The sequence below is a fragment of the Marmota flaviventris genome, chromosome 5, assembly GCF_047511675.1.
Source record: "Marmota flaviventris isolate mMarFla1 chromosome 5, mMarFla1.hap1, whole genome shotgun sequence".
Taxonomy (NCBI): Eukaryota; Metazoa; Chordata; class Mammalia; order Rodentia; family Sciuridae; genus Marmota; species Marmota flaviventris.
In genome coordinates, this window is record NC_092502.1 from 7,441,155 (window position 1) to 7,463,344 (window position 22,190).

The 22,190-nt window shown below is 38.5% G+C and overlaps 1 protein-coding gene and 2 pseudogenes across 1 annotated transcript in view; all 3 read right to left on the reverse strand.

Annotated features, from left to right (window-relative positions):
- Positions 1-16,690, reverse strand: part of LOC114081255 (uncharacterized) — a 143,556-nt gene extending 126,866 nt beyond the window's left edge. The window contains exons 1-7 of the mRNA XM_071612787.1: positions 16,617-16,690; positions 14,562-14,655; positions 11,551-11,624; positions 9,470-9,560; positions 4,382-4,410; positions 4,068-4,140; positions 1,623-1,696 (exon numbers count right to left, since the gene is read on the reverse strand). Coding sequence (XP_071468888.1) covers positions 1,623-1,696; positions 4,068-4,140; positions 4,382-4,410; positions 9,470-9,560; positions 11,551-11,624; positions 14,562-14,655; positions 16,617-16,640 — 459 coding nt within the window. The 5' untranslated portion in view covers positions 16,641-16,690. The remainder of the gene's footprint in view (positions 1-1,622; positions 1,697-4,067; positions 4,141-4,381; positions 4,411-9,469; positions 9,561-11,550; positions 11,625-14,561; positions 14,656-16,616) is intronic.
- LOC139705741 (C-terminal-binding protein 1 pseudogene) lies at positions 4,937-6,955 on the reverse strand (annotated as a pseudogene).
- A 3,440-nt stretch (positions 16,691-20,130) lies between the features above and the next one.
- LOC139705742 (dehydrodolichyl diphosphate synthase complex subunit NUS1 pseudogene) lies at positions 20,131-21,666 on the reverse strand (annotated as a pseudogene).
- Between the last annotated feature and the right edge of the window lie 524 nt (positions 21,667-22,190).

Below are 22,190 nucleotides of genomic sequence, written 5' to 3' on the forward strand. Positions count from 1 at the left end.
TGTTGGATGTTAACACTGTATGGGCCTTGGGAATGGACTAGCAGGAATGTGATGAAAACTCTGAACAAAAAATGTGTGTATGCCTGCTGAAGAGTTTCTAGAGCACAGGTCCACAGGGGTACTGCCTCTTTCAAAGGGTACTTTGAGAATAATGATAGTGTGAGAGAAGGGCTGTTTGAGAATTCAATTGACAGAAAAGTCCAGGAAAACTAGGGTAGAATTGGTTCCAGTGGTAATTTCTAACATTCACCAGAAGAAGTCACAGATTCTGCAAGCATGCCATATCTGCCATGCTCCCAGAGCGTGCAATGAAAACCCTTACAGACTTGGAGTATTGCACCCTCCAAGGTCTCTGACTGCAGAAATCCAAAAGATATCTTTGAATTACAGGCTTGTCTCCAGCCTCCATGGACCACAGGAAGTGTCAGGCAGTTTCTACATTTGATAGACCTACATATCAAAGTACAAAACAAGTACTGAGAGTAAGTTTTGCTGTGCAACTTGAAAAAGTTCTCTCAGCTTTTATGGGTGTGGCCAAAGTGCAATGAACAGAGGAGTTCAGCATGTACATTTAGAGTAGTTTTGATTTGCTAGAGATGTTGTTATCATCGATGCATGTATTTTTAGTCAAGTGTACATTGTTATTTATACTCCTTGTTTTCAGTTTGTAGTGTTTTAGAGATAATTAATTATATTTATTTTATTAATAGTTGATACATGTTTTCTTTTAAGCTTAGAGTGTTGCCACAGGCTGTTCTCTTCCCTTAAAGAGATGCTGGTGAGTGAAACTAGTACATAGGATATGCTCAGTTGCAGACTTGATGTTGAGATATGAACCAGCATAAGACATATTCCAAAGATAAATCTGCATAGTAGAAGGACATATGTAAAAGTGGACTAAAGGTCCACCCAAATGCATGCAAAATTTTAGCCTACTAACACACACAAGGAGACAAGATGACACTTTCAAAATTTTCATAATTTCCCAATAACTGCATACATGTTCCTTTTCTAATATCCACTAACATAGTAGGGTTAAAAATATTTATTGATTCTATTGATTTCTTGCATCAAGGGAATTGAACTAGGAAGTTATCATTTGTATCCTAATAGCAAAGAACTCATCCTTTTGATTTTGATTCTATTAACTGGCAGTATTGTGTCTGATTTGGGCTCATTATCTGCCTCAACACAGACACTGGAGTCAAGAGAAAATGAAAGTTTTAACCTCTGCATGAATGAGAGACAATGTAAAACTAAAATTTTAAGCCATTGGAAATGATGATGTCTTAACTTGAATGTGTACAATGACCACTTCATACTTTCAACTGGTTATTCCTAAGTCTGGAATTTATTCCGCATCATTTAAAAATGCTACACAGATAAAAGCAAACAATATTTTTAAATATTGCTGATTTGCTATGCTAAAGTTTACCTTTAAGCTGCCATGATTTCTAAAGCTATTTTCATTCATGGTCATTTAAATACTTTTAGACTTAAAATTAAATTTTATATTTATACCCAAATGAGTATACTTTAAAGTAATTTCACTTGAAGTAATTTATCTTCCAAAGCAGAAAAAGATGAATAAACCAGAATTTTAACTTGACATATTTACATACCAGCTTCTGGTTATGTCCAGTTCCATCAGGTGTCTCATGGGTTTTACACAATGATATGTCAGAATGTGACTTTTCTAAAAAAAAAAGTATAGATTTATTAAACAGTTATAATGTGTAACAATCTGTGCAAATAAAAAGTAATAACATTTGTATCTTCTAAATTTTATTTATATTTAAGCTTACTTTTTGGTGAATAATTATTTTTTTTAAACTTTTTAAATTGTTATTTGTATATGGATCTGAGGACAGTACCCAGGAACTTGTGTATCTTTGGCAGTAATTGTAGCACTTACTTTAAGTCCTTATTCCAGGCCTTTTTATTTGAAGACAGGTTTTCTACAAAGTGCCCTAACTGGCTGAAAAACTTCCCTTGGCCTGAATCAGTCTCCAAATATTTGCAATTACACATGTGTCCCTTTGTGCCCAGTATATATTGAGATCATTGAGGTGTAATTCTATTGAACCAGTACTTCATAACACCACTTGGGGAGACACTAGGGGTTCAATGCATATAATTAGACAAAAGTTCATCTACTCAAAGTAAAAGAAAATGTCATGAAAAAAATTTAAATTGCCAAGAAACAAGAAACATCATACTGCCTAGTATCTCTTCACACAAATAATAAGGTTTCAACAACCATTGGACATCAATTTTGTTGTCCCAAGTGATCGATCCCATTACAACTTTAGCAAAAGAATGCAGTGTTCCTTTCTGTTATTTTCCTTTCTTGACTTTTATCTTTTTTTTATCTTTTTTTTTCTATTAGGACTCACACTGTTTGGTGAATGTTCTCTGACTGTCCTTATTATTCCAGACACAAATTGATTTTGCTCTTCCTAGGATTACCTCAGACAGTGAATCAGCTTTGGCACTGGAGAATAACCTCTTGACCTGAAAATTTTTCCTTTCCATTTCTAGTCCCTTGGCTCCTACACTTGAAGGGGCTGCTTTCACATCATATTGTCTCAACAGTTTATTTATTTCCACGCATAACTGAGTTTGTGGTAAAGCTGGAGGAGATAACAGGTGTCAGTTTGGTGTCCTTTCTAAGGATAGATATGAACACTGACATAGGAGGGAAGTTTTGAGACAGAGGGAGGGAAATGGAGAGAGAATAGAAGGCTCTAGCATGATATAGAAGCAATGTTAAAGGGGACAATATTTAGTAACCATGGGGATTGGCGAGGAGAACATCCAGAGAACAGTGCCAGTAGGGAAATGCTAATGATGCAAAGGTAGGAAGAATTAGTATTCTGAATGGTTTCTAGAAATTTAAGAGGCTTTGATAGTCTCAATGTAAAGAGGGTTGATGGTCATATATGCAGTGTAGTTAGACCACACTTAATGCTGTGGGCAGGGAAATGTGAGTGGCATGCACATAAAAGCAGTTGAATAATGAGAAGGCCACAGAGCAGTGTGAAGTTCAAGCAGGCCTGAATTGAGGGAATGTTTCCAGAAATATAGAGGACAGAAAATTCCAATGATGTGTGTAGGATGATTCTAATTAAATGAACAATGTAAAAATCTGGGCTCCTTGGATATGAGATTCTGGTCGTGACTTACTTGAGATTTCCATTGAGATGCATAATAGAACAGAAGAAATATAAATGTTGCTCTCATTTGCCATGTAGTTTCTCCATGACAATATCTTCCTAAGTTGAGGGAATTCATTTACATCCTTGGTGGGCAATTTTCCTTCAACCTGGATATATCAAGCTGACCAGTAATTCCATGAAGTCATTGGGTGAAACTCAGTGGAAAAGTAACTGCTTATAATATTTGGATTCAGTCCCCACAAATGTAAGAAAAAAAAAGTATTTTTGGATTTATATCTCTTAGTCTAAATTGTAGGAAATCGTGTTCTCCCATAAACAGTGTTTATTTTATAGGAAATGAATAAATTAAAATTTGTGATACTCTATTGTGTGGATACTTCCTTTAGATATGACCACATGTTGGGTGAGGAGCATGGAATATAGTTTGCATATAGCCCAACAAATGTCCATGGAATTAGTAGATTTACTCAGTGTCATGATAGTTTATACTGTCTTCTAGATGTGCTTTTCCTGTGTTTCCCATACTGGCCTTGACCTACTGACTTCAAGAAAAATCTCTTTCCTTGGTCTCACAATCATCTGAGATCATAGTCCAGCTCTACCACAAGCTTTTTAAAACATGGGAGAGAAAGAAAAACCACCTCATAATCCTACAAACAGATATAATGTTGGAAAGTTTGATTGTAGAAACAGCTGACTTGGTTCTTTTTAACAATATTTTTATGCTTTTTCTGAAAAATTTTAATAGGTTGATACAAACATAGGCACTGATGTAATTAGGCCAAATTCCCTCAAAATATTTTATTAAAAAAGAAACGAGTGTAAAGTCCACTAGCATCTTAGATATTTATTATAGTTCTCTGCAGAAAATTGTACTGCAAAAATTACCTGATTGTTTTGTCCAGGCTTCCCTCTTTGCTTTAATTGGAAGAAAATCTTTGCATTTCATGGCATTCTCAGTCTGCTTGCAGACAAAATAATTAGTAAATAATGTGCACTGAATCCAGTTTTCAGTGAATAATTTAACATAAATAATATATTTAACGTAAATGATATATCATGTTATTATATATTATCATATACAATATATTACTTATTATTAGATACATATATAATATTTTAATTTAACAAACAATGCAATATAAAATAACATAATTTAACATAAATAAAATAATTAAACACAAACATAGAAGATGATTTACCTTCCAGGAATCACTCGAGTCCCGAGATACTGAAAAGCAAGCAACAAAATTTGAATGTGACAGAACCACCATAATATTCCTGTTGAATTACTATGGAGGTGATTCTGGTAAATTTTACTTGATAAAATTTAGTTTGGCTTTGGGTGTTCTATGTTTCTTTTTTTCATTGTTAGGACAGTCATATGACAGAGATGAAGACAAATAAGGAATTTAAGTATAACAAAACATGCAGTTTAATTTCCAAAGTCAGATTATGTTTCTGATGAACATGAATAATAAATACCAGGGTCCATATACCCCAGTCCAGATGCAGAATTGTGGAGAGCACAGTGATTTCCAGTGAGACAAATAAAGGAGGAACATGAGAGTTTCAATGTCAAAACTGAATTAATAGTGTCATAGCAAATATCTTGAGTGAACCCTATCAGAATTTTTTAATTCATTTTATTATAACCATATTTCATGTCCCTTCATTTGACCTACAATTTAGTAAGCCCAAAGAAAGGATATGATTCCAGGCTAGAATAACATCATTTCTTTTTTTTTTTTTTTGGCTCTTTCTGGGACTTTTATTTCTTTAAAATAATTCATACAAATGGTTACAGTCACAAACATGATTTTAACCAAAATATTGCTAGCCTACCACATCAGCAGGACGGCATGGGCGCAGGCGGGACTTGGCAACCGCCGCCCCCAGGTCAGTCAGCACAGGGAGCTCCAGGCGCCCCCTCCTCTGAGCTGCTTGAGATGCCGTCTCCATTTGGAACAAGGGGGTTCATGCCAAAATCAGGAAAACAGCCTTTGTTGTTTTTCTAAATTATTCTAAAAATAAGACAAGCAGGTAGAAAAAACAGTGCACTGTGCGGCATGAAGGAAGCGGGAAGGACCCAAGTCCTGAGAAGGGGCCGCGGCGGGCGTCCAGCAGAGGGAGCTCAGACCACGGCCACAGGTCCCGCGGCTGGCTTTTGTTGACAGCTAAGCAAACGAATCCCCCGTCATGTCCTAAAGACTGCACACAGACAAGAACATCCATGAGAGAATTGACTACTAACTTCTTTTGCTCAACGAGGAACGCAAAGGACACAGGACAGTGAGCCAGCCCACAGGACGGGACAACTACAGTCGACACAGAGGCTGCGCTGCCTCGCGCCCTGCACACGCCTGGGCCAGTCTCTGGGGCGCAGGGCGCGGGCGCCTCTCTGCACACTCCGGGCTGGGGTGCACGGTGCCCTCCCCAGGCGCCGAGGCTGGAGAGCTCCCCGCGGGCTACAACTGATCACTCGTGTGGTCTCTATCCGCCTCAGGCTTGACAGTTTGGCCAGGAGAAGGGGCATGGGGTGGGTGGGCCACAGGGGGCAGGCCGTGGGACAGGGACATGGCGCTGGGTACGATGCCTTCCACTGCAGCCGGGATGCCAGTGGGGGCCACGCCCACCACGCCAGGGGGGTACCTGCTGTAGGCAGCCCCGTTGAGCTCAGGGTGCACCACGGCAGGGTCCATGCTGGCCCAGTGCGTGGCAGCCGTCAGGTGGTCCTTGTTGACGCAGTTTTTCAGGCTATCAGGGATCCGGCCTGTGATGGCTCGCCGGATCTCCCGGGCTGCCTCCTCCAGCATCTTGATGGACGCCTGCTCGCTGTACCACGCAGCATGGGGGGTGCAGATGAGGTTGGGCGCATCCTTCAAGGGCCCCTGGCTGAAACTGAAGGGCTCCGACTCGTGCACGTCCAGTGCCGCGCCACGGATGCGTCCTTCCTTCAGGGCCTGGGCCAGCGCCTTCTCATCCACCAGCCCGCCGCGGGCTGTGTTCACCAGAAAGGCCCCTTGTCTCATCTGCTTGACGGTGAAGTCGTTGATGAGGTGGTGGTTGTGCTCGTTGAGGCCGCAGTGCAGCGTCACACAGTCGCTGTGGAAGAGCAGGTCCTGCAGGGTGCTCACTCGCTGCAGCCCCAGGGCCCGTTCCATGCCATCCGACAGGTACGGGTCGTAGAAGAGCACGCTGAAGCCGAAGGCCTTGGCCCGTAGCGCCACCGCCTGCCCCACACGACCTAGTCCAATGATGCCCAAGGTCTCCCCGCGGATCCTAGCGGCTCCTGAGGCCACTTCGCGGATCTGCTCAACACTCTGGACCCGCGTGCCTTCCCGCAATGCCTGGTGCAGCCAAGTGGTCCGACGGTACAGGTTCAAGATGTGGCACATGGTGGAGTCCGCGGTCTCCTCCACAGATGCTGCAGGCACGTTGCAGACAGCAATGCCTAGGTCCCCAGCCGACTTGATGTCGATGTTGTCAAAACCACTGCCGATCCGCACGATTATTCGTAGAGCTTTGAACTTCTCCAGGTCTTCTCTGGTCAGCGTGATGGTGTGGTACATCAGGGCGCCCACCGCCTCGTTCAGCACCTTCTCATGGATCTCCTGCGTGGACTGCGCGTCACAGAAGGCCACCGTAGCCACGTCCTTCAGGATGGGCAACTCCACCGTGCAGTCCCGGCCGTCAAGCAGTGCCACCAGGGGCCGAGGGTGCATGGGCCCGTTCATGATCGGGGGTCGGACGCCTTCCTGACCATGGAGGGCACCCGTTTCCTTCCTAGAAGGCCTCTCTGCGCTACCCAGTGGCGGGGAGCCTCCTCGGCTCGGGGCCCGGCCCGGCGGCGCGCGCCCGCCAGGGGCAGCCCAGCCTCCGACCGGCCCGGATCTGCGGACGCCGCCCTGCCGCTCCCGCGAGCACTGCGGAGGGGCCCGTGGACAAGAGCTGGGGGCGCCGCGGCATGGGGAGGCTGCACGCCCAGCGGCGGGCCTCGGGATCCCGCGACTTCTGCAGACCAACTCCGGGGAGGCCGCAGGCCCTGCCGCCCCGCAGGTCGCCGCGGGCCTCGCGGCGCCCCCACGACAGGCCCACCTCCGGACTTGCGCCCCCGCTCCCGGAAAAAGGCCGGAGCGACTGCGCGGGGCCGGGACCGCGGGGTGGCGGCGGCCTGTGCGGCCCGCGGGCCCCTTTGTCCATAACATCATTTCTCATCAAGAAATTTACCTTATGTAATTTGTTCAGATACACACTTCTATAATAGCAGCTAATTTATATATATATATATATATATATATATATATATATATATATATATATATATATATATATATATATATATATATATTTTTTTTTTTTTTTTTTTTCATACTAATGTGAGACCATGCTGAAACTTCTGTTCCTGTATCTTTCGGTTTATCTAATGTCAAGTTTCTTGATCCACTCTTGTGAAGAAATACAGTTTCTACATCTTAGAAACAATGTATGATAAACAAAGATTTAAGATATGGAAATACAAAGGAAAAAGTGATCTGAAAGCTCACAAAATTATCACATATCAATAAACTTTATATTTTAAAGTAATGCTATATCTACTAAGAATAGCAGTCTTGTTTTTCAAGGTGTAAAGTCAGTAAAGACTTCTGTTTTCAAAATAAATCTGGTTTACATATCTTTTCAGCTTTTCAAATACTTTCATAAGCATTATCAGAAAATTAATAGTATGGGGATGAGTATGTAGCTCAGAAATGAGAGTGCATTTCTGGAATGCCTAGGGCCAATGTATATTTTCTAATCAAGAATTAAAAAAATAAAGAAACATCTAGCTGCATCTGCATCTGAAATGCTGTTTCTTATTCAAATAACTCACATGAAAGCTGCATACATCTCAGTGACTGGTAACTTTGCATGGAAGAAATTTATATCTTCAGGTTGCTATAGTTCCCTCTGTTCCTACTGCCTCCAATTATCTCTGCATTAGTAATAGTTTCACTTTGGGTTTGATGAAGATACTATGAAAGCAGCTGAACTGCATTCTCTTAGTGTCCTTTTGATTCCCTCCAAAATTACCTAGCTACCTTATTTGGTTCTGTCCTCATTTTCCACTGCCTTTTGCCTTTCAAAAGCAACATCTAGAGCTCTGGTCATAATTATTTTCATTTTACATTCTTTGTAGATTATTCCCATATTTTCTTGACTACCAATATAGCAAATATGTCTTAGAAATATAATTTCTACACCTTTGTGACTTGAGTCCTTCCCATTTACCAAGGGACATACTCAAAATGAAAGCAAGATTTATGGTTGCACTTTTTTCTGGATTTATAATAATATATGTCATCCAATGTTTTTTTATTTAGTTTTCCTTAAGGGAAATCCTTTCCCTCACTGAAAACTAGGTCTTCTTCAGACCTGGATTAATGGAATCACCTTAGAATGTAATAGAAATGTAGAAGCAAAGACCTTCAGAGTCAGAATGAGTCTTTGAACATTATCCCCAACAGACAATACATTAAATTGAGAGCTCCAGTGTGAAGTTACTAGGCTTCCAATTCCTCTGTCTTAACTTGAATGTAGCTAGCTCTGGATTCCTCCTTATAATATTCCCCTAAATGAAAGTTTACAAGAAGCCATAACTTTCCAAAATAAGTTTTAGAAATCTGTGAATATAGGGATCAATCCATAACCATTCTTACATTTTCTACTTCCCCATTTGCTGTTTCTGCCCTATATATATTTTTTTAATCCTAGGCAGTAGCAGTGTGTTGCATGTCATTTAATTGTATTTGTGGTAAACCAGTCAAATTTTCTGATTGCTCCTTCAAGACTCAATTCCTTTCCAATTGAGTCTAAGTTAGGAAGATTGGGAAAATTTTCCCCTACCAATCATTCAACTTTGGGAAAGAAAATTCACAAATTCTTCCCATGGTTTTAAATCCCTGCTCTTTTTTTTCTTCTCATATGTGACATAAATTTCTATTTCTCCACTGAGTATATCTGCTTCTTTTTTCCTTCACTGTCTTCCTGAATTTTCTACCTTTCTCAGTCTTTATCCCCATTTTTTTCCTCTGCTTTTCCTATTTCTACATTTTCTGTGATAAATATGTGTATATAAATGCAACTGCTAATTCAGCTCCTAATTTATACTGTGGCTTAAACCTGATAAGATACCTCGATTACATTTCTTTTTCCTTACTTCCTACTTAATAGATATGTTACTTGAATAGATATGCATATTTTAGATCAGAATTCCATCCAAATATTTTTGTATACTACATAGTTCTTACCTTCTCCATATCCATCTACTCTCTTTTCTCTCTGATAGGCCTTGCCAGATATATGAGAAACTCCCACAGTTAGATGATGCTCAGAGACCCTCTGTTAAGATTATGTCAAAAATTAGTTGCATAGAAATATCATCACCACTCTCTTTAGAAGTCACCTAAATTTCTAATTTTATAATTATGGGAATTAAATATAATACAAATACATTTTGAAAAGTGCAATGTTCCATAGAGGAACACAAAGTATGCTTTACAGATTCAGCTTTTTTTTTCATCTGGATACTCATGGGGTAAAACCAGGATGAAAACATAGTAAATGTATTCACTGACAACATACTAAAAGATGTGCATATATCCCTAAGCAACTGACCTCAGTATAAATACTCAACATTTTATTCCCCACCAAACATAGGAACACAGTAGAAAACTTATTTAGAACTCTTTTTAGAAATGTCTTTGATATTATACAGCTCTAAACATTTGCAACACTGGGTTGGCATGCTTCTTAGTGTTAAAGTATGATACTTGGTGTGATAAGATAGTCTGAATTATGTCACATAGAGTAGAAATGAAACACTGTTGTACTTCCTTCATATTCGTCTTTGAATTTTCCAAAACCTAACTTTCAGAAAAATATTTCCTGAGTTGAAATCTAGTTCAATAAAATGAGAAAGTAAGAATGAAAATATGTTGATATTTTACTTTGACATAGTATACCCACTTTGGCTAAAGTATGCAATACTTTTCATTGAAGAAAAACTAAAAAGTCTTCCAATGGAAAATGGTGGCAGCATGGATACATACAGTGTTTACTGACTGTTTCCATATATATGGAATCAGATTGACTGGTATGGGTGAATGCATGATGAAAAACAGGGGCTGTGGGACTCAGTAGAGAGTCAGTACAGAGAGCCTGTTACCAGATAAAACCCAGAAGTACTGGCTTTCAGAATAAGAAAATAATTCATAGAAGAAAAAGTCTACAGCTGTGCCAGGGAAAACTTGATGAGTGAAAGATAAGAAAATCTCTAGTGGACTCAGGAGAATTTCACCAAACCAATTAGTAAGTGGAAAAAAAGAAGTGGACCATGAACTTGCATGTTGGTCAAGTTCAGTGGGGATTTGACACTAAGACCTAACCATTGCCCAGGCACATTACACAGAGAAAGCTATACAACAAAAGGACCCACACATAAAAGTGGAAGAGAAATCCATCTAAATGCATGCAAAACTTCAGCCTATTAACAGACTACATGAGAAAACAAGGTAATAAGACGTCTCCAAAATTTCATAATTCCCTGATGCATCCAAGGACTCTTTTTTATTTTTCTTTTTTAATATTTATTTTTTTTAGTTTTTGCAGACACAACATTTTTGTTTGTATGTGGTGCTAAGGATCGAACCCGGGCCGCAAGCATGCCAGGTGAGCACGCTACCGCTTGAGCCACATCCCCAACCCAAGAACTCTTTTTTTGTAACATCCACTAAAGTGTTAGGATAAAATGCTTAGTGATATTTATTAATATCCTACATGAAAAGAAAATGAACTGGAAAATTACTGTTTGTACATAAAGGTCCCTTTCTAGAAGGTTTCTATTTGATCAAAAAGCCTATTGTCTGCCTCAACATAGACAATGATTTCAAGGGATAATGGAAGCTTTAACCTTAGCATTAATGACTGGTAATGTGAAATTAAAATTTTGAGCTATTGGGAATAACTGTTCTTTAATATTAATTATATCAGTGGCAATCACAGTTACATATGTTCATAATTTCAACTAGTTATTCATAAGTCTCATAGTTAATGTTTTCATCATGTAATAAGGTTATATAATAAAAACACAAACAATATTCAGAAAAAGTTGACTCAATTACTAGGATAAAATTTATTTATAGGTTGCCATGACTTCCAATGTTATTTTCAGATTCATGACCAATTAGATTGTACTAGACCTAAATATTAATTTATGATGTTTAAATTTCCAAAGAGTTTTCCAAAAGGTAATTTCATTTGACCTAATTTACATTCTGAATGTAAGAAAAACAGGATGAAACCAAGAATTCAAATTCACATGTTTACATACCTGTGGCTGATTATTTTCAGTGACAAAAAGGCTTTCTTCCTCTTCCTCTGATGTTACATCTAATAGTATATCCTCTGAAAAATGGACAGGTTTACTTAAGTTACTAAGGACTCCTAGAAAGTCTGACAGTCTATCAAATTAAAAATTAATAATAAGTTTTATTTTAGATGATCATTTATTTTTTAAACTACTTTTGTGTGTGTGTGTGTGTTCATATCTTGTAGTTTTATTCAGGGTGTTTTACCACCTTGGCAATCACTCTATCAATGGGTGGTATAGCCAAACCTATTGTACTTGGAGATAGGGTCACTCTAAAGTGTTCAGGGTGTCCTGAATCATGCCATTCACCCAACTCAGCCTCCTAAGAAGCTGTATTTAGGGGAAACAAACTGTATCCAGCAAATATTTACCACTTTTTGGAATGCTTTTACGAAACCAAAACTTCAAAACTCATCCGGGAAAAACTAGATGTCAACAGGTTTAATGCATAAAAATAACTCAAAGAATTATCAACTCCAGATAAATTAAAAGTTCCCAGAAATACTTAAAAAAACAGCAAAATATCAAAATTCACAGTTTGCTATTTTCTCCTCATAATAATAACTTTTCAACAACCACTCTTCATCAATATTGTTTTCTTAATGACTGATACTTTTCACACCTTTGTCAATGAATACCTTTATATCTAAAATGTTTTTTTTCCACTATTCTGACAAATTGGATTTTCTTCTTTTAGAAGTTAATCTATTTGTTCAGTCCTTTAGGACTATGGATATTCTTCCTGGTACAAAGTGTTTTCCCCTGCCTTGGGGCTACCTTAGTAATCCAACAACTATTCTACTTAGGACATACAAATTGACCTGTGAAATTACCTATATAAATCTAATCCATTTGTTCCTAGATTGTTGGGGATGTTTTTTATATCACTTTGGTGTCAACAGTCTTATCTATTTGAACTCATAACTAATAAGTTCTTGGTAAGAGGTAGTGGGAGAAAAAGGTGGCTTTTCTGGAGGTTGGGTTTAGGAGAAAAAGGTGGCTTTTCTGGAGGTTGGGTTGAAGAGAGACTTAAGGAGTGAGATTATCAACCAGAGGCAGGAAATGGTAAGAATATAGAAGGTTTAAATGGGTCAGTATTTCTATGACCTAATGGGGATGGGTGAGGAGTAATGACAGAGGACAGCACAGGCAGGGGAAGGGATAAAGAAACACAGTTGGGCAGAATTTTTATCATAGTAGATTCCCAAGAAATTTAGGATGGTTGGACATCCACATTCTAAAGAAGGCCGATGGTCATATATCTAACTAGACCAATCTCAATGCTGTGGGCAGGTAGACATGAAGGGCCTGTGCATGAATATAGATGATTTCAAGGGATAATGGAAGCTTTAACCTTAGCGTTAATGACTGGTAATGTGAAATTAAATTAATGAGAAGGCAACAGTGTAGTGTGAAGTTCATGCAGGCAAGAATGGAGGGAATGTTTCCAAAAATACAGACAATAGAAAAGTTTCGATATCCTATGTAGAAAGAAGTTTAATAAAATGAACAAAATTTAAAAAGCTGGGGCAGCTGAAATGCATCCTCTCAGTTTCCTTTTCATTACAGTCAAAGTTACCTAGCTTATTTCCCCTTCCCTTTAGATTTTCAAAAAGAATTTTCTAGAGTTTGGTCTTGAGTCATTTCCTTTTACATTCGTGGTTTGGATTATTCTTACTACTATTTCTTCCCCATACAGCAACTGTATGTTAAAATATAAATATCGAGAGATTTAACCCAGCAGTGCTATATGACTAAGCCTCATCCTTAGCACTATTTATTTATTTATTTATTTTTGAGACAAGTTCTTGCTAAATTGCTATGGCTTCACTAATTTCCTGAAGCTGGCCTTCAACTTGCAATCCTCCTGCATCATCTTCTGGATTCATTGGTATTATAGGTGTGTCACCATACTTGGATGGAAATATAATTGTTATACCTTCCTCTTTTTTCCTTTTCCTTTGCCCAGAGACATGCTGGGAATTATAACTACATTTATGCTTTCACTGTATCTTGTTATATCTGAACTAACATGCAATGGCTCTTCATTTTAGACTTCCTAAAGTGTACATCATTCCCTTGCAACTCAGAATTTGGTGTGTGGGTAAAGAGCATTGGAACCATCTTTAAATATTTTAGAAATGTAAGCAAAGACCTGTTGAGTGAGAATGTGCATTTTGAATATGGTCCCCAACATATGATTTGCTAGAATTTGAGCATTCTTGGGTATAATTCATCTTCTACCAATTCCTCTAACTTAACTTGCCTCTTTAAAATCCTCCTATTTTGTTCCCAAATTGTAGGCATATTAGCATTCATAATCTTTCCAATGAACATCTTATCAGGTTATACTTTGCTGATCATTTCATGATATATCCTACCCTTTTTATTTCCAGATTATGTTATTCTTTACCATAATTACTTTCCTAGGAAGTAATTATGGTATACCTTTACTTATGGCAAACCAAATGTAGCTCTTAATGATCTGGCATTCATTCCTTCATTACTTTCCAATATTGATTAAGAAAACAGCTGTTGGAAAATTTTACTGTATCTCTCAAAACAGTTTTGGTGCTAAAAACTCACAAATTTTTCTAATGCTCTGCTCTTCTACTTTCTAATGTTTAATCTGAATTTTCCTCCTTTCACAATGTGCACTTCTTTTTCTTTTCTTTTTTTGTTGTCTGTCATCTTTAACATTCTTATTCTTCATTCTCTCTTCTCCCCACCCCTTATTTATTTCCAAACTTTCCTCTGATCTACACATGTCTTGAAATGGAATTCAACTCCACTAGAGACACTTTATATTTACTCTGTTGCTGAAACTTAATAAGATATACTACGTATTACCATTTCACTTTTTTTCTTACTACATACTTATTAGGTTCATTTCTTCAACTAATTGAATCTATTAGTGTCCATGTTTTAACTGAAGATCATACCCAATGTTATTTTAGAGTACATGGTCTTACCTTCTATATGTCTAGTTATACCCCATTCCGCTCCTTGATATGCATCACCAGATAAAAGACCAGTGTATTTCTGAGGAGGACTCAGAGACATATCCTGGCAAAAAGAATATAAATAATGAGTTGCCTAAAGATTTGCTAATCACTAAGGTGAGACCCAATTTCCCAGGTTGAAATAAATTAGATTTAATAAATAGAGAATTACACATTGAAAACTGACACATTTTATACCATAAGCTCATATATTCTCTGCAAATAGGGAAAATTTTACCTTCCTTTGGCTACTGAGCTTATAAACCAGAATAGAAGGACCACAGGGAATATTATACATATATATATATATATAGATAGATAGATAGATAGATAGATAGATATAGATAGATATATAGATAGATAGATAGATAGATAGATATATCTTTAAGAAAAGAGATCTATATTTCTTTTGGAAACTTTTATTGAATGGAAAACTAGCTTTATAATATGATGAAGTTGTAAGAAAAAAAGTTTCTTTATTTTACCTTAATATGAGAGCACACAATAAATAGAGTCTCCATTTAAGAAAAAACTACAAAAAGGTATACCATGGAAGAAAAATGGTGGTTTAAAATCATAGTATGCTTAGTGACTATGCCCTGAATTTGAGTCAAATCAACTAGTGTATGTCTTTGCAATGAGATAGAGGGCTGTAGGAAAAAAAAACTGGAGTGCAAATGCAGGGCCAATGAAGTACATAAATATTATATTTTAAAAATAAATAATAATAATAATAATAGAATAATAAAATAAGAAATAGATTGCAGCAATGTTAGGTGAAAACTGGCTGGTTCAATGAGGGGAAGCTCCCCACATGTGAGCCAAGACTCTCTGCAATTTCAAGAAAATCATGTTCATCTAAATTCCAATAAACAGTTTCCACAAAGGAGGAAGTTTGTTTATTCCTGAGATGTCAAGGGAGGATACGTGTACTACAGATTTTCCCCAGAAATATCAAAGTGCTTGTCCAGGAATCTTTTCCACTCAGTGTCCTTTTCCTCTGCTTTCTTCACAGGAGATCAGAAAACCCAGTCTTTACTTTCTTTTATTTATAATACCCCACTATGATATGATTTCACTAGTTCAGGAGGCACCCACAACAAGAATCAGACTATGTCTAAAAGAGAAACTGAGACAAAGCTCTGTTGGAACCTCTGGGATGCTGTAGTCATTCATAGTCACATGGTCTATACAAGGTTTAGAAGCTGAGGTGAATTTCATTTAAATGTTGCTGTAGGAAATCTGATAGGTTGGTTCTAGTAGAAAAGTTGCTGCTAGACTCTCCACAGAGTTGAGCTGATCTTTCATGTCTGACCACCTTACTGTGCTCAGAGGCATTTGAAGGAATAAACCTTACTTCTTCCCCTGAAACAATATTAGTCACTTCCTATGTAATTCAAGTATAGCACTGAGGGGGCACCCCATTTAGAAAGATTCCATTGTTGTGACTCTCTGTAAGAGAATCATCTTCATGGTGTATACCTCTAAGACATAGTGACCACCTCTCTATACTGGAATTGTGGATTTCCACCCTACTTGCCCAGGATCAGAGCATAGATTGACAGGGATGTGCTGAAAACTCTGGTCAACAAGGAATGTGGTCTGCTGCTTGGCAAGTCTGTAAAATGATGGACAGTGGGGATAATTCTGTTTTTAAATTGGTGTTTTGAGATTAGGGACAGGAACAGAGTTATGTTGTGGGTGGTTTTGTGAGGTAGAAGATTCAGGGAGAGCTGGGAAGAGTTTCATGGAGAACTTGTTGTCTAGATTTTCACAAACCAAACATGGATCCTGAAATCAGTCCACCTCTACAATGCTTAGAGATGGAGCAAGCCCCACAGGGGCCTAGAATCTTGAATATCCCTGAACTCACTGACAGTCAAACTCTAGAATTGGGAGTCTTCAGTGCAAACTGGCCCATAGGCTGCTTGTGTGACAATTTTGTTGACAGTTTCTATTATGACTACACTTCTATGGTTATATATATTATTTATATATAATATATATATATAGTTTGTGATTCACCTCTTGTTCTGGAAAGGGTTCCATAACACTCCCTGGTAGGCAAGGATGAAGGGATTTCACATTAATGTCTCCAAAAAAAATTCTGGCCTGTTTGGGCTAGAATTGAGAAAAAAACAGCATAAATATAGTTGCTCCACAGAAACCTCCCCAAACTGGTGTATTATACAACTAGAAGTTGTGGAAACAAGTGTCTACATTTTAGTTACATCAGAATGAAGAAATTATATACTTTTCTTGTATTTTTGTGGTTTTTATAGTTTTTATCTTTCCAATTCATATGATCTTTTACTGTTTTATTAGTTTTCTTTGCACTTGCTTTGTTGTCTCTCATCTGTATCTTCTTAATTTTTATTTTGTGATTTTTGTCTTCATTCTCCTTCCTTTGCCCCTCCACCACTTTTTTTTGTTTGTTTTGGCACCAGGGATTGAACTCAGGGTATTCATCCACGGAGCCACATCCCCAATCATTTTATATTTTAATTAGAAATAGAGCCTCAAGGATTGCTTAGCCCCTCACTAAGTTGCTGAGGTTGGCTTTATACTCATGATCCTTCTGCCTTAGCCTCCTAAGATGCTAGAATTACAGGCATGCACCAGTATTCTCAGTCCATTTTTTGCCTATATATTTTAATATTAATTTTGGAATCACTAGTGCCTATTTTTTGTACATTGTACATTATCACATATCACTTCTTATCAGTTATTAAAGTTAGAAATCATTTTAAATAAGGTTTTTTACAAGTTAACATGTGATTTGCTTCCAGCAGATGCACACTCACTCAGACCTCGGTGATCAGGTTGAGAACCAAGGCAGGCTTTCCTGGTGTGGAGCAGAAGACTGGTTGAGGAAGGGGTTGTAGGGAGGATCTGTGGCTCTCACCAAGGTCCAGAAGAGGCAGTAGAGTTTGAGAGTGGTGAGGATCACACAAAGGCTCAGGAATGATGACAAGTGATGGGATGTCAGGTCCTCAGAAGGCTCTCCAGCTCCAGTGCATCCTTGTTTCAGCTGGCTGAATCCCTGTTCATTTGCTCTATCATTTATACTAAATTTGGGGGCTTTTGACCCCCCTTTTTAATCCTTATGAGCTACCACTGGATTTCTCAGTGACATTATTTATCCTGGGATCAGAAACATCTGGTCTGGTGGTCTCCACCCTGATCTTCTGGCCTTTCCCTCTTATCAGGCGAGGACAGCCTGCCAGAGGCTTCACTCTCTTTTATCACGGTGAGGGGAAGTAAATTGTTTGAGGCTATTCTGGAGGGATCTGTGGATGTGCCTGGTGAAACTGCAGGTCTTTTAAAATGAAGTTAAAATGGAGTTGCTTAGGCTCAGGCCTAAGGCCATCCTGACGATTAGTCCCACCACATTCTATAATTGTTAATGGTATAGTTAAAACTGTTGCTATCCTTGTTATTAGGACTCTATGGCCTTATATTTATTTCTAGGTTGTTTGGTATCATTATGTGTATATGAGAGATGATATGCAAAAACAATAAGAAAAATAATTTTTTAAAAATCTTACCTTTGAGCCAACTGAGGAAGAAAAAATATTGTGATAGTTCTTTATATTGATTTCCTCCACAGGAGTGGTTTCAATCACATATTTCTTTTTAATATCCACATCACAGTTTCCAGGTAATGTTTCAAGCTTGGGTTCCTCAGTTTCATTTATTTCTTCTACAAAAATAAAAGCAAAATAGAGAGTACAGTAAAAGCTCCATAATTTTAAATCAATAATCAGCTTGCAATAGATACTGTTCAAATATTTTACCATCATTCTTCGATTCATTAGTGTGAGGTAATTCTCCATTTTCTTTGGGGATATCCTAGGAAGGAAAAAAATATTTAGGTGTAATAAGCACCAAATTTGAAAAATTAGCTTAATATTTTCCATTACTGCAGGATATAAGAGAAGGAGAATATGTTTCTGAGCCATTCCAATGTAAACTCAATTTAATCTTGCCACTTACTAAGCTATGTCTGCTCATGGGGTGAGGATGATGAGAGATCTCCAAAATGTTATTCCCCTTACCTCCAAAATAATTTCACAAATACTGACATCCATTAAATTATTTTATTAATCCAAATGACCTAGGATGTAATTGGAGCCATCCGTAGTTTATAGTGCTTTTGAAAAAAAAAATTTAGAAATTTAAAATAATTATGTGTGATATTTTTCATGTGTTTTTGTGACTTATATTGGCATAAATTATCTCTTGAGGGAAAATATGAGACCTAAGCTTTAAGAGTATCTTATAAATAAAACTGATAGAAATCACAAACAGTATGAGTTCTGTCCATCTTGTGTGTTAAATAGCTAAAAATGTTAATATAAATGTTGAGCCTTCCAAGATAGAGAAGAATGACAAAAACAACCTCGTGGGGGCAATAGCACTGAATGAAAACCTCACAGTTACTAAATGGAAAGATTAACCAAATAACCAAAGAATGGAGACAGAGATGACTCAAAGAACATACAATGAAGAGAAGTTTTCTTCAAGAGAATATTGAGTCTTGGATTAAATAATTTTAAAAAAATAAACAAGGAGTGTGAAACAAATGTTCATCTTAAGTCCAAATCTGTGCTCATAATGAGAGGATGCTTGAAGAATATTCTGGTTCCTACTTTCATATTTATGAAATTTCCCTGACTAGTTTGCTTCTTCTTTTTTTTTTTTTTAGTTTAATCATTTTTATTTCAAGTGTATTTTTAAAATCATAAATGGGGTTTTATAATCCAAAGTTGAAACATTTATTCTTCATTACTTTAGAATCTGACAAGCAATTCCAGACCATGCTTTCCAAATTCAGTCTTCTTTGCTGTTTTTCAGACTTCTGAGACCTAGTATTTACACTACTCCATTTTAAAAGTACAATTTTAGATAACTACTGTACACTTGTTGTAAGAGAGTTTTCTGAAAACAGACCATCAAATATAAAGTATGGTTTCTGTCCAAGGATCAGCAGTGAGGGGAAAATATTAAACACCTTTCAAGAAATCATTTATTCATTTAAAAAAACAGAACCAATGAGTTCTCTGTCATAAAAGAGAACATATAAAATTAATCTAAATTATTTTTGTAGACTTTGGTAATATTCTTCCCCACACACAGGTCTCAATCCTACTTAATTTTTTATGCAAAGTCACCACTGGAATTTACTGGAAAAGAAAAAAAAAATCCCAGGTGTTATTTTAAAGATGAATAGGTTACTACTAAGGAAAAGAGCTGCCCTAATAATTTCTCTCAAATGCTCATTTTAAATAAAAATAGTTACTGGAAATATTTTTTAAACCAACTTTGGATAGTATGCAGCATACTACTCATTACACAAAATAGGAAATCAAAACTTTTCTAGGAAATTTTCCATGTTTACTTTTAAGATTACAACTTATTCAACTTTTTTCCCTTTTGACTGCCTAATTCAACATTTAATTTTTTTAAATTCTGCATTTCAGTGTAGCAAGAGTTCTTTTCAAATGTTCTTCACAACACAGAACACAGACACCAGAGCAACATTCTCAAGTCACATTGTTTAACTACAATGAAGTAAGAAATGAAAGTGGACGGATATCTCAAGATAGATATTCTCTCTCCTCTGAAGAGGAGCAAGCTTTTAACAAGTGAGCAACACAGAACTCCACTCCCCTGCAACTCCCTCAAACTGAGAATACCTTGATTTAATAATATATTATTTTTAAAAATTAAAGTTTGGTCACTAGGAAAGACTGAACAAAAATTATTCCCTTCTCCCCAAACAACCCAAACAGTTCTAGTCACTCTCTCCCTCTACTCCCCACAAAAACAGGGAAGTGGTAGGGGCCCAAAGCTTTATATCTGAAATCTTGGCTCCTATAACATTGCTATATGCTCAAAGTTGTAGATCTATATATTTCATTATCCAATACTTCCCCCATTTATAAGTTTAATTCCATACACACACACATACACACACACATACACACACACACACACACATACAGCCATACACTCACTCTCAAGTAAGACACTTTTTTGTGTTTGTTGATAAATTATGAGGAATATGAACTAGGTGTGCACAGGGTTTCATAGGTGCTTTGTAAACATCAGAGTCACTTGGGTCCTTTTCTCCAAAAGCCTGAAATCAAATTATGCAACCAGGGATCACTACTTTCCCAGACGCTGTTCACAGGCTGCATATTGACGAAGGGCAGAGAAAAAGTCCTCATAACTGATGTTTAGGTGGGAAGGCAAAGAGACAATCTCAGTCAATCTGATTTGCCAGGGAAGAAAGCCTAATGTGCTGTCCACAGGACCAAACTTCAATACTAAATCAGGATCAGGGTAACCATTTGAACTAAGTAAACTGTCTAACGTATCTACATCCAAATCTGTAGATCTCTTTTGCTGCTGGGCTACTAACTGGCAAAAGTCCTGAGCAGCTCTCACAATATCTGCTTTTCCATCTTCTGGGGACAGCACCTTCACTGCCAAATGGCAATTTAAAACTTGATCATCTTTGTCATTACTATTTGCAAACCCCGGTGAGTATTTGGAACAATCTAGGCCCAGAAGTTCCTGCTGTTGTTTTAAAATTTCATCCATCAATCTGGAATTATTTCTTTTGAAAATACCTTGGTGGTCGTAGACGCTAATGTAGGAGATCCCCACAGCCATACACCACACCACGATGCTCGCGATGTCCGAGAAGCTGGGCTCCTGCTCCTCTGCGGTGATCACCAGGCCCATATGTACAGTTAGCTTCTCCAGGGAACGGCCGTCCGCGCGCCAGCGCAGCCGGTGGTGGGCGGCGGCCGGACCCTGCCCCCCGCGCGGGTGCCGGTGGTGACGGCGGTTCCTGCCTACTGCCGGGGGCTTATGGAGCGCAAAGCCGAGCGGCGCTAGGACCGTGGCGGAGGCGGCACGGTAGCAGCGCCTCCAGATCCAGTTCCAGGTGCCGAACCCAACGCGGAGCCAGGAGGTGAGCGTGCGGTGCAGGCAGAGCAGCGCGTGTAGCACCCGCCACACCAGCTCGTACAGCCCCGTCATACTCTTGTGGCGCTCGGGCGCCCACCCCTCCCTCCCACCCACACCCGCGGCGTGATGGCTTTTTATCCTCCCCTGCTGCCGTCGGGGGCCATCACTCCGCGTCCCCCCACCCCCCGCGCCCGAACCCCTTTCCACTGCCAACACTTCACCTCGCCCCCGCCGCCATCTTCCTCCTCCCTTAGCGGCCTGCCTCCCTAGTTTGCTTCTTCTTTATGGCACTAATTCAAGATAACTCGCCTGAATTTATACATCCCAGATAGCAAAAGAAAATTCAAACTTAAAGCATATTTTTAGAATTCAGTAGTTAATTAATAGTCATCTCATGCATGCTATGTTATTTAGAACACTTCATTCTGTAGAAATTTTTTTCTAAGCCAGGTGTGGTGGTGCACCTCTGTAATACCAGTGGCTTGGGAGGCTAACACAGGAGGATCACAAGTTCAAAGCCAGCCTCAGCAATGGTGAGCCTCTAAGCAACTCAGTGAGACTCTGTCTCTAAATAAAATACAAAATAGGGCTTGGGATGTGGCTCAGTGGTAAAGTGCC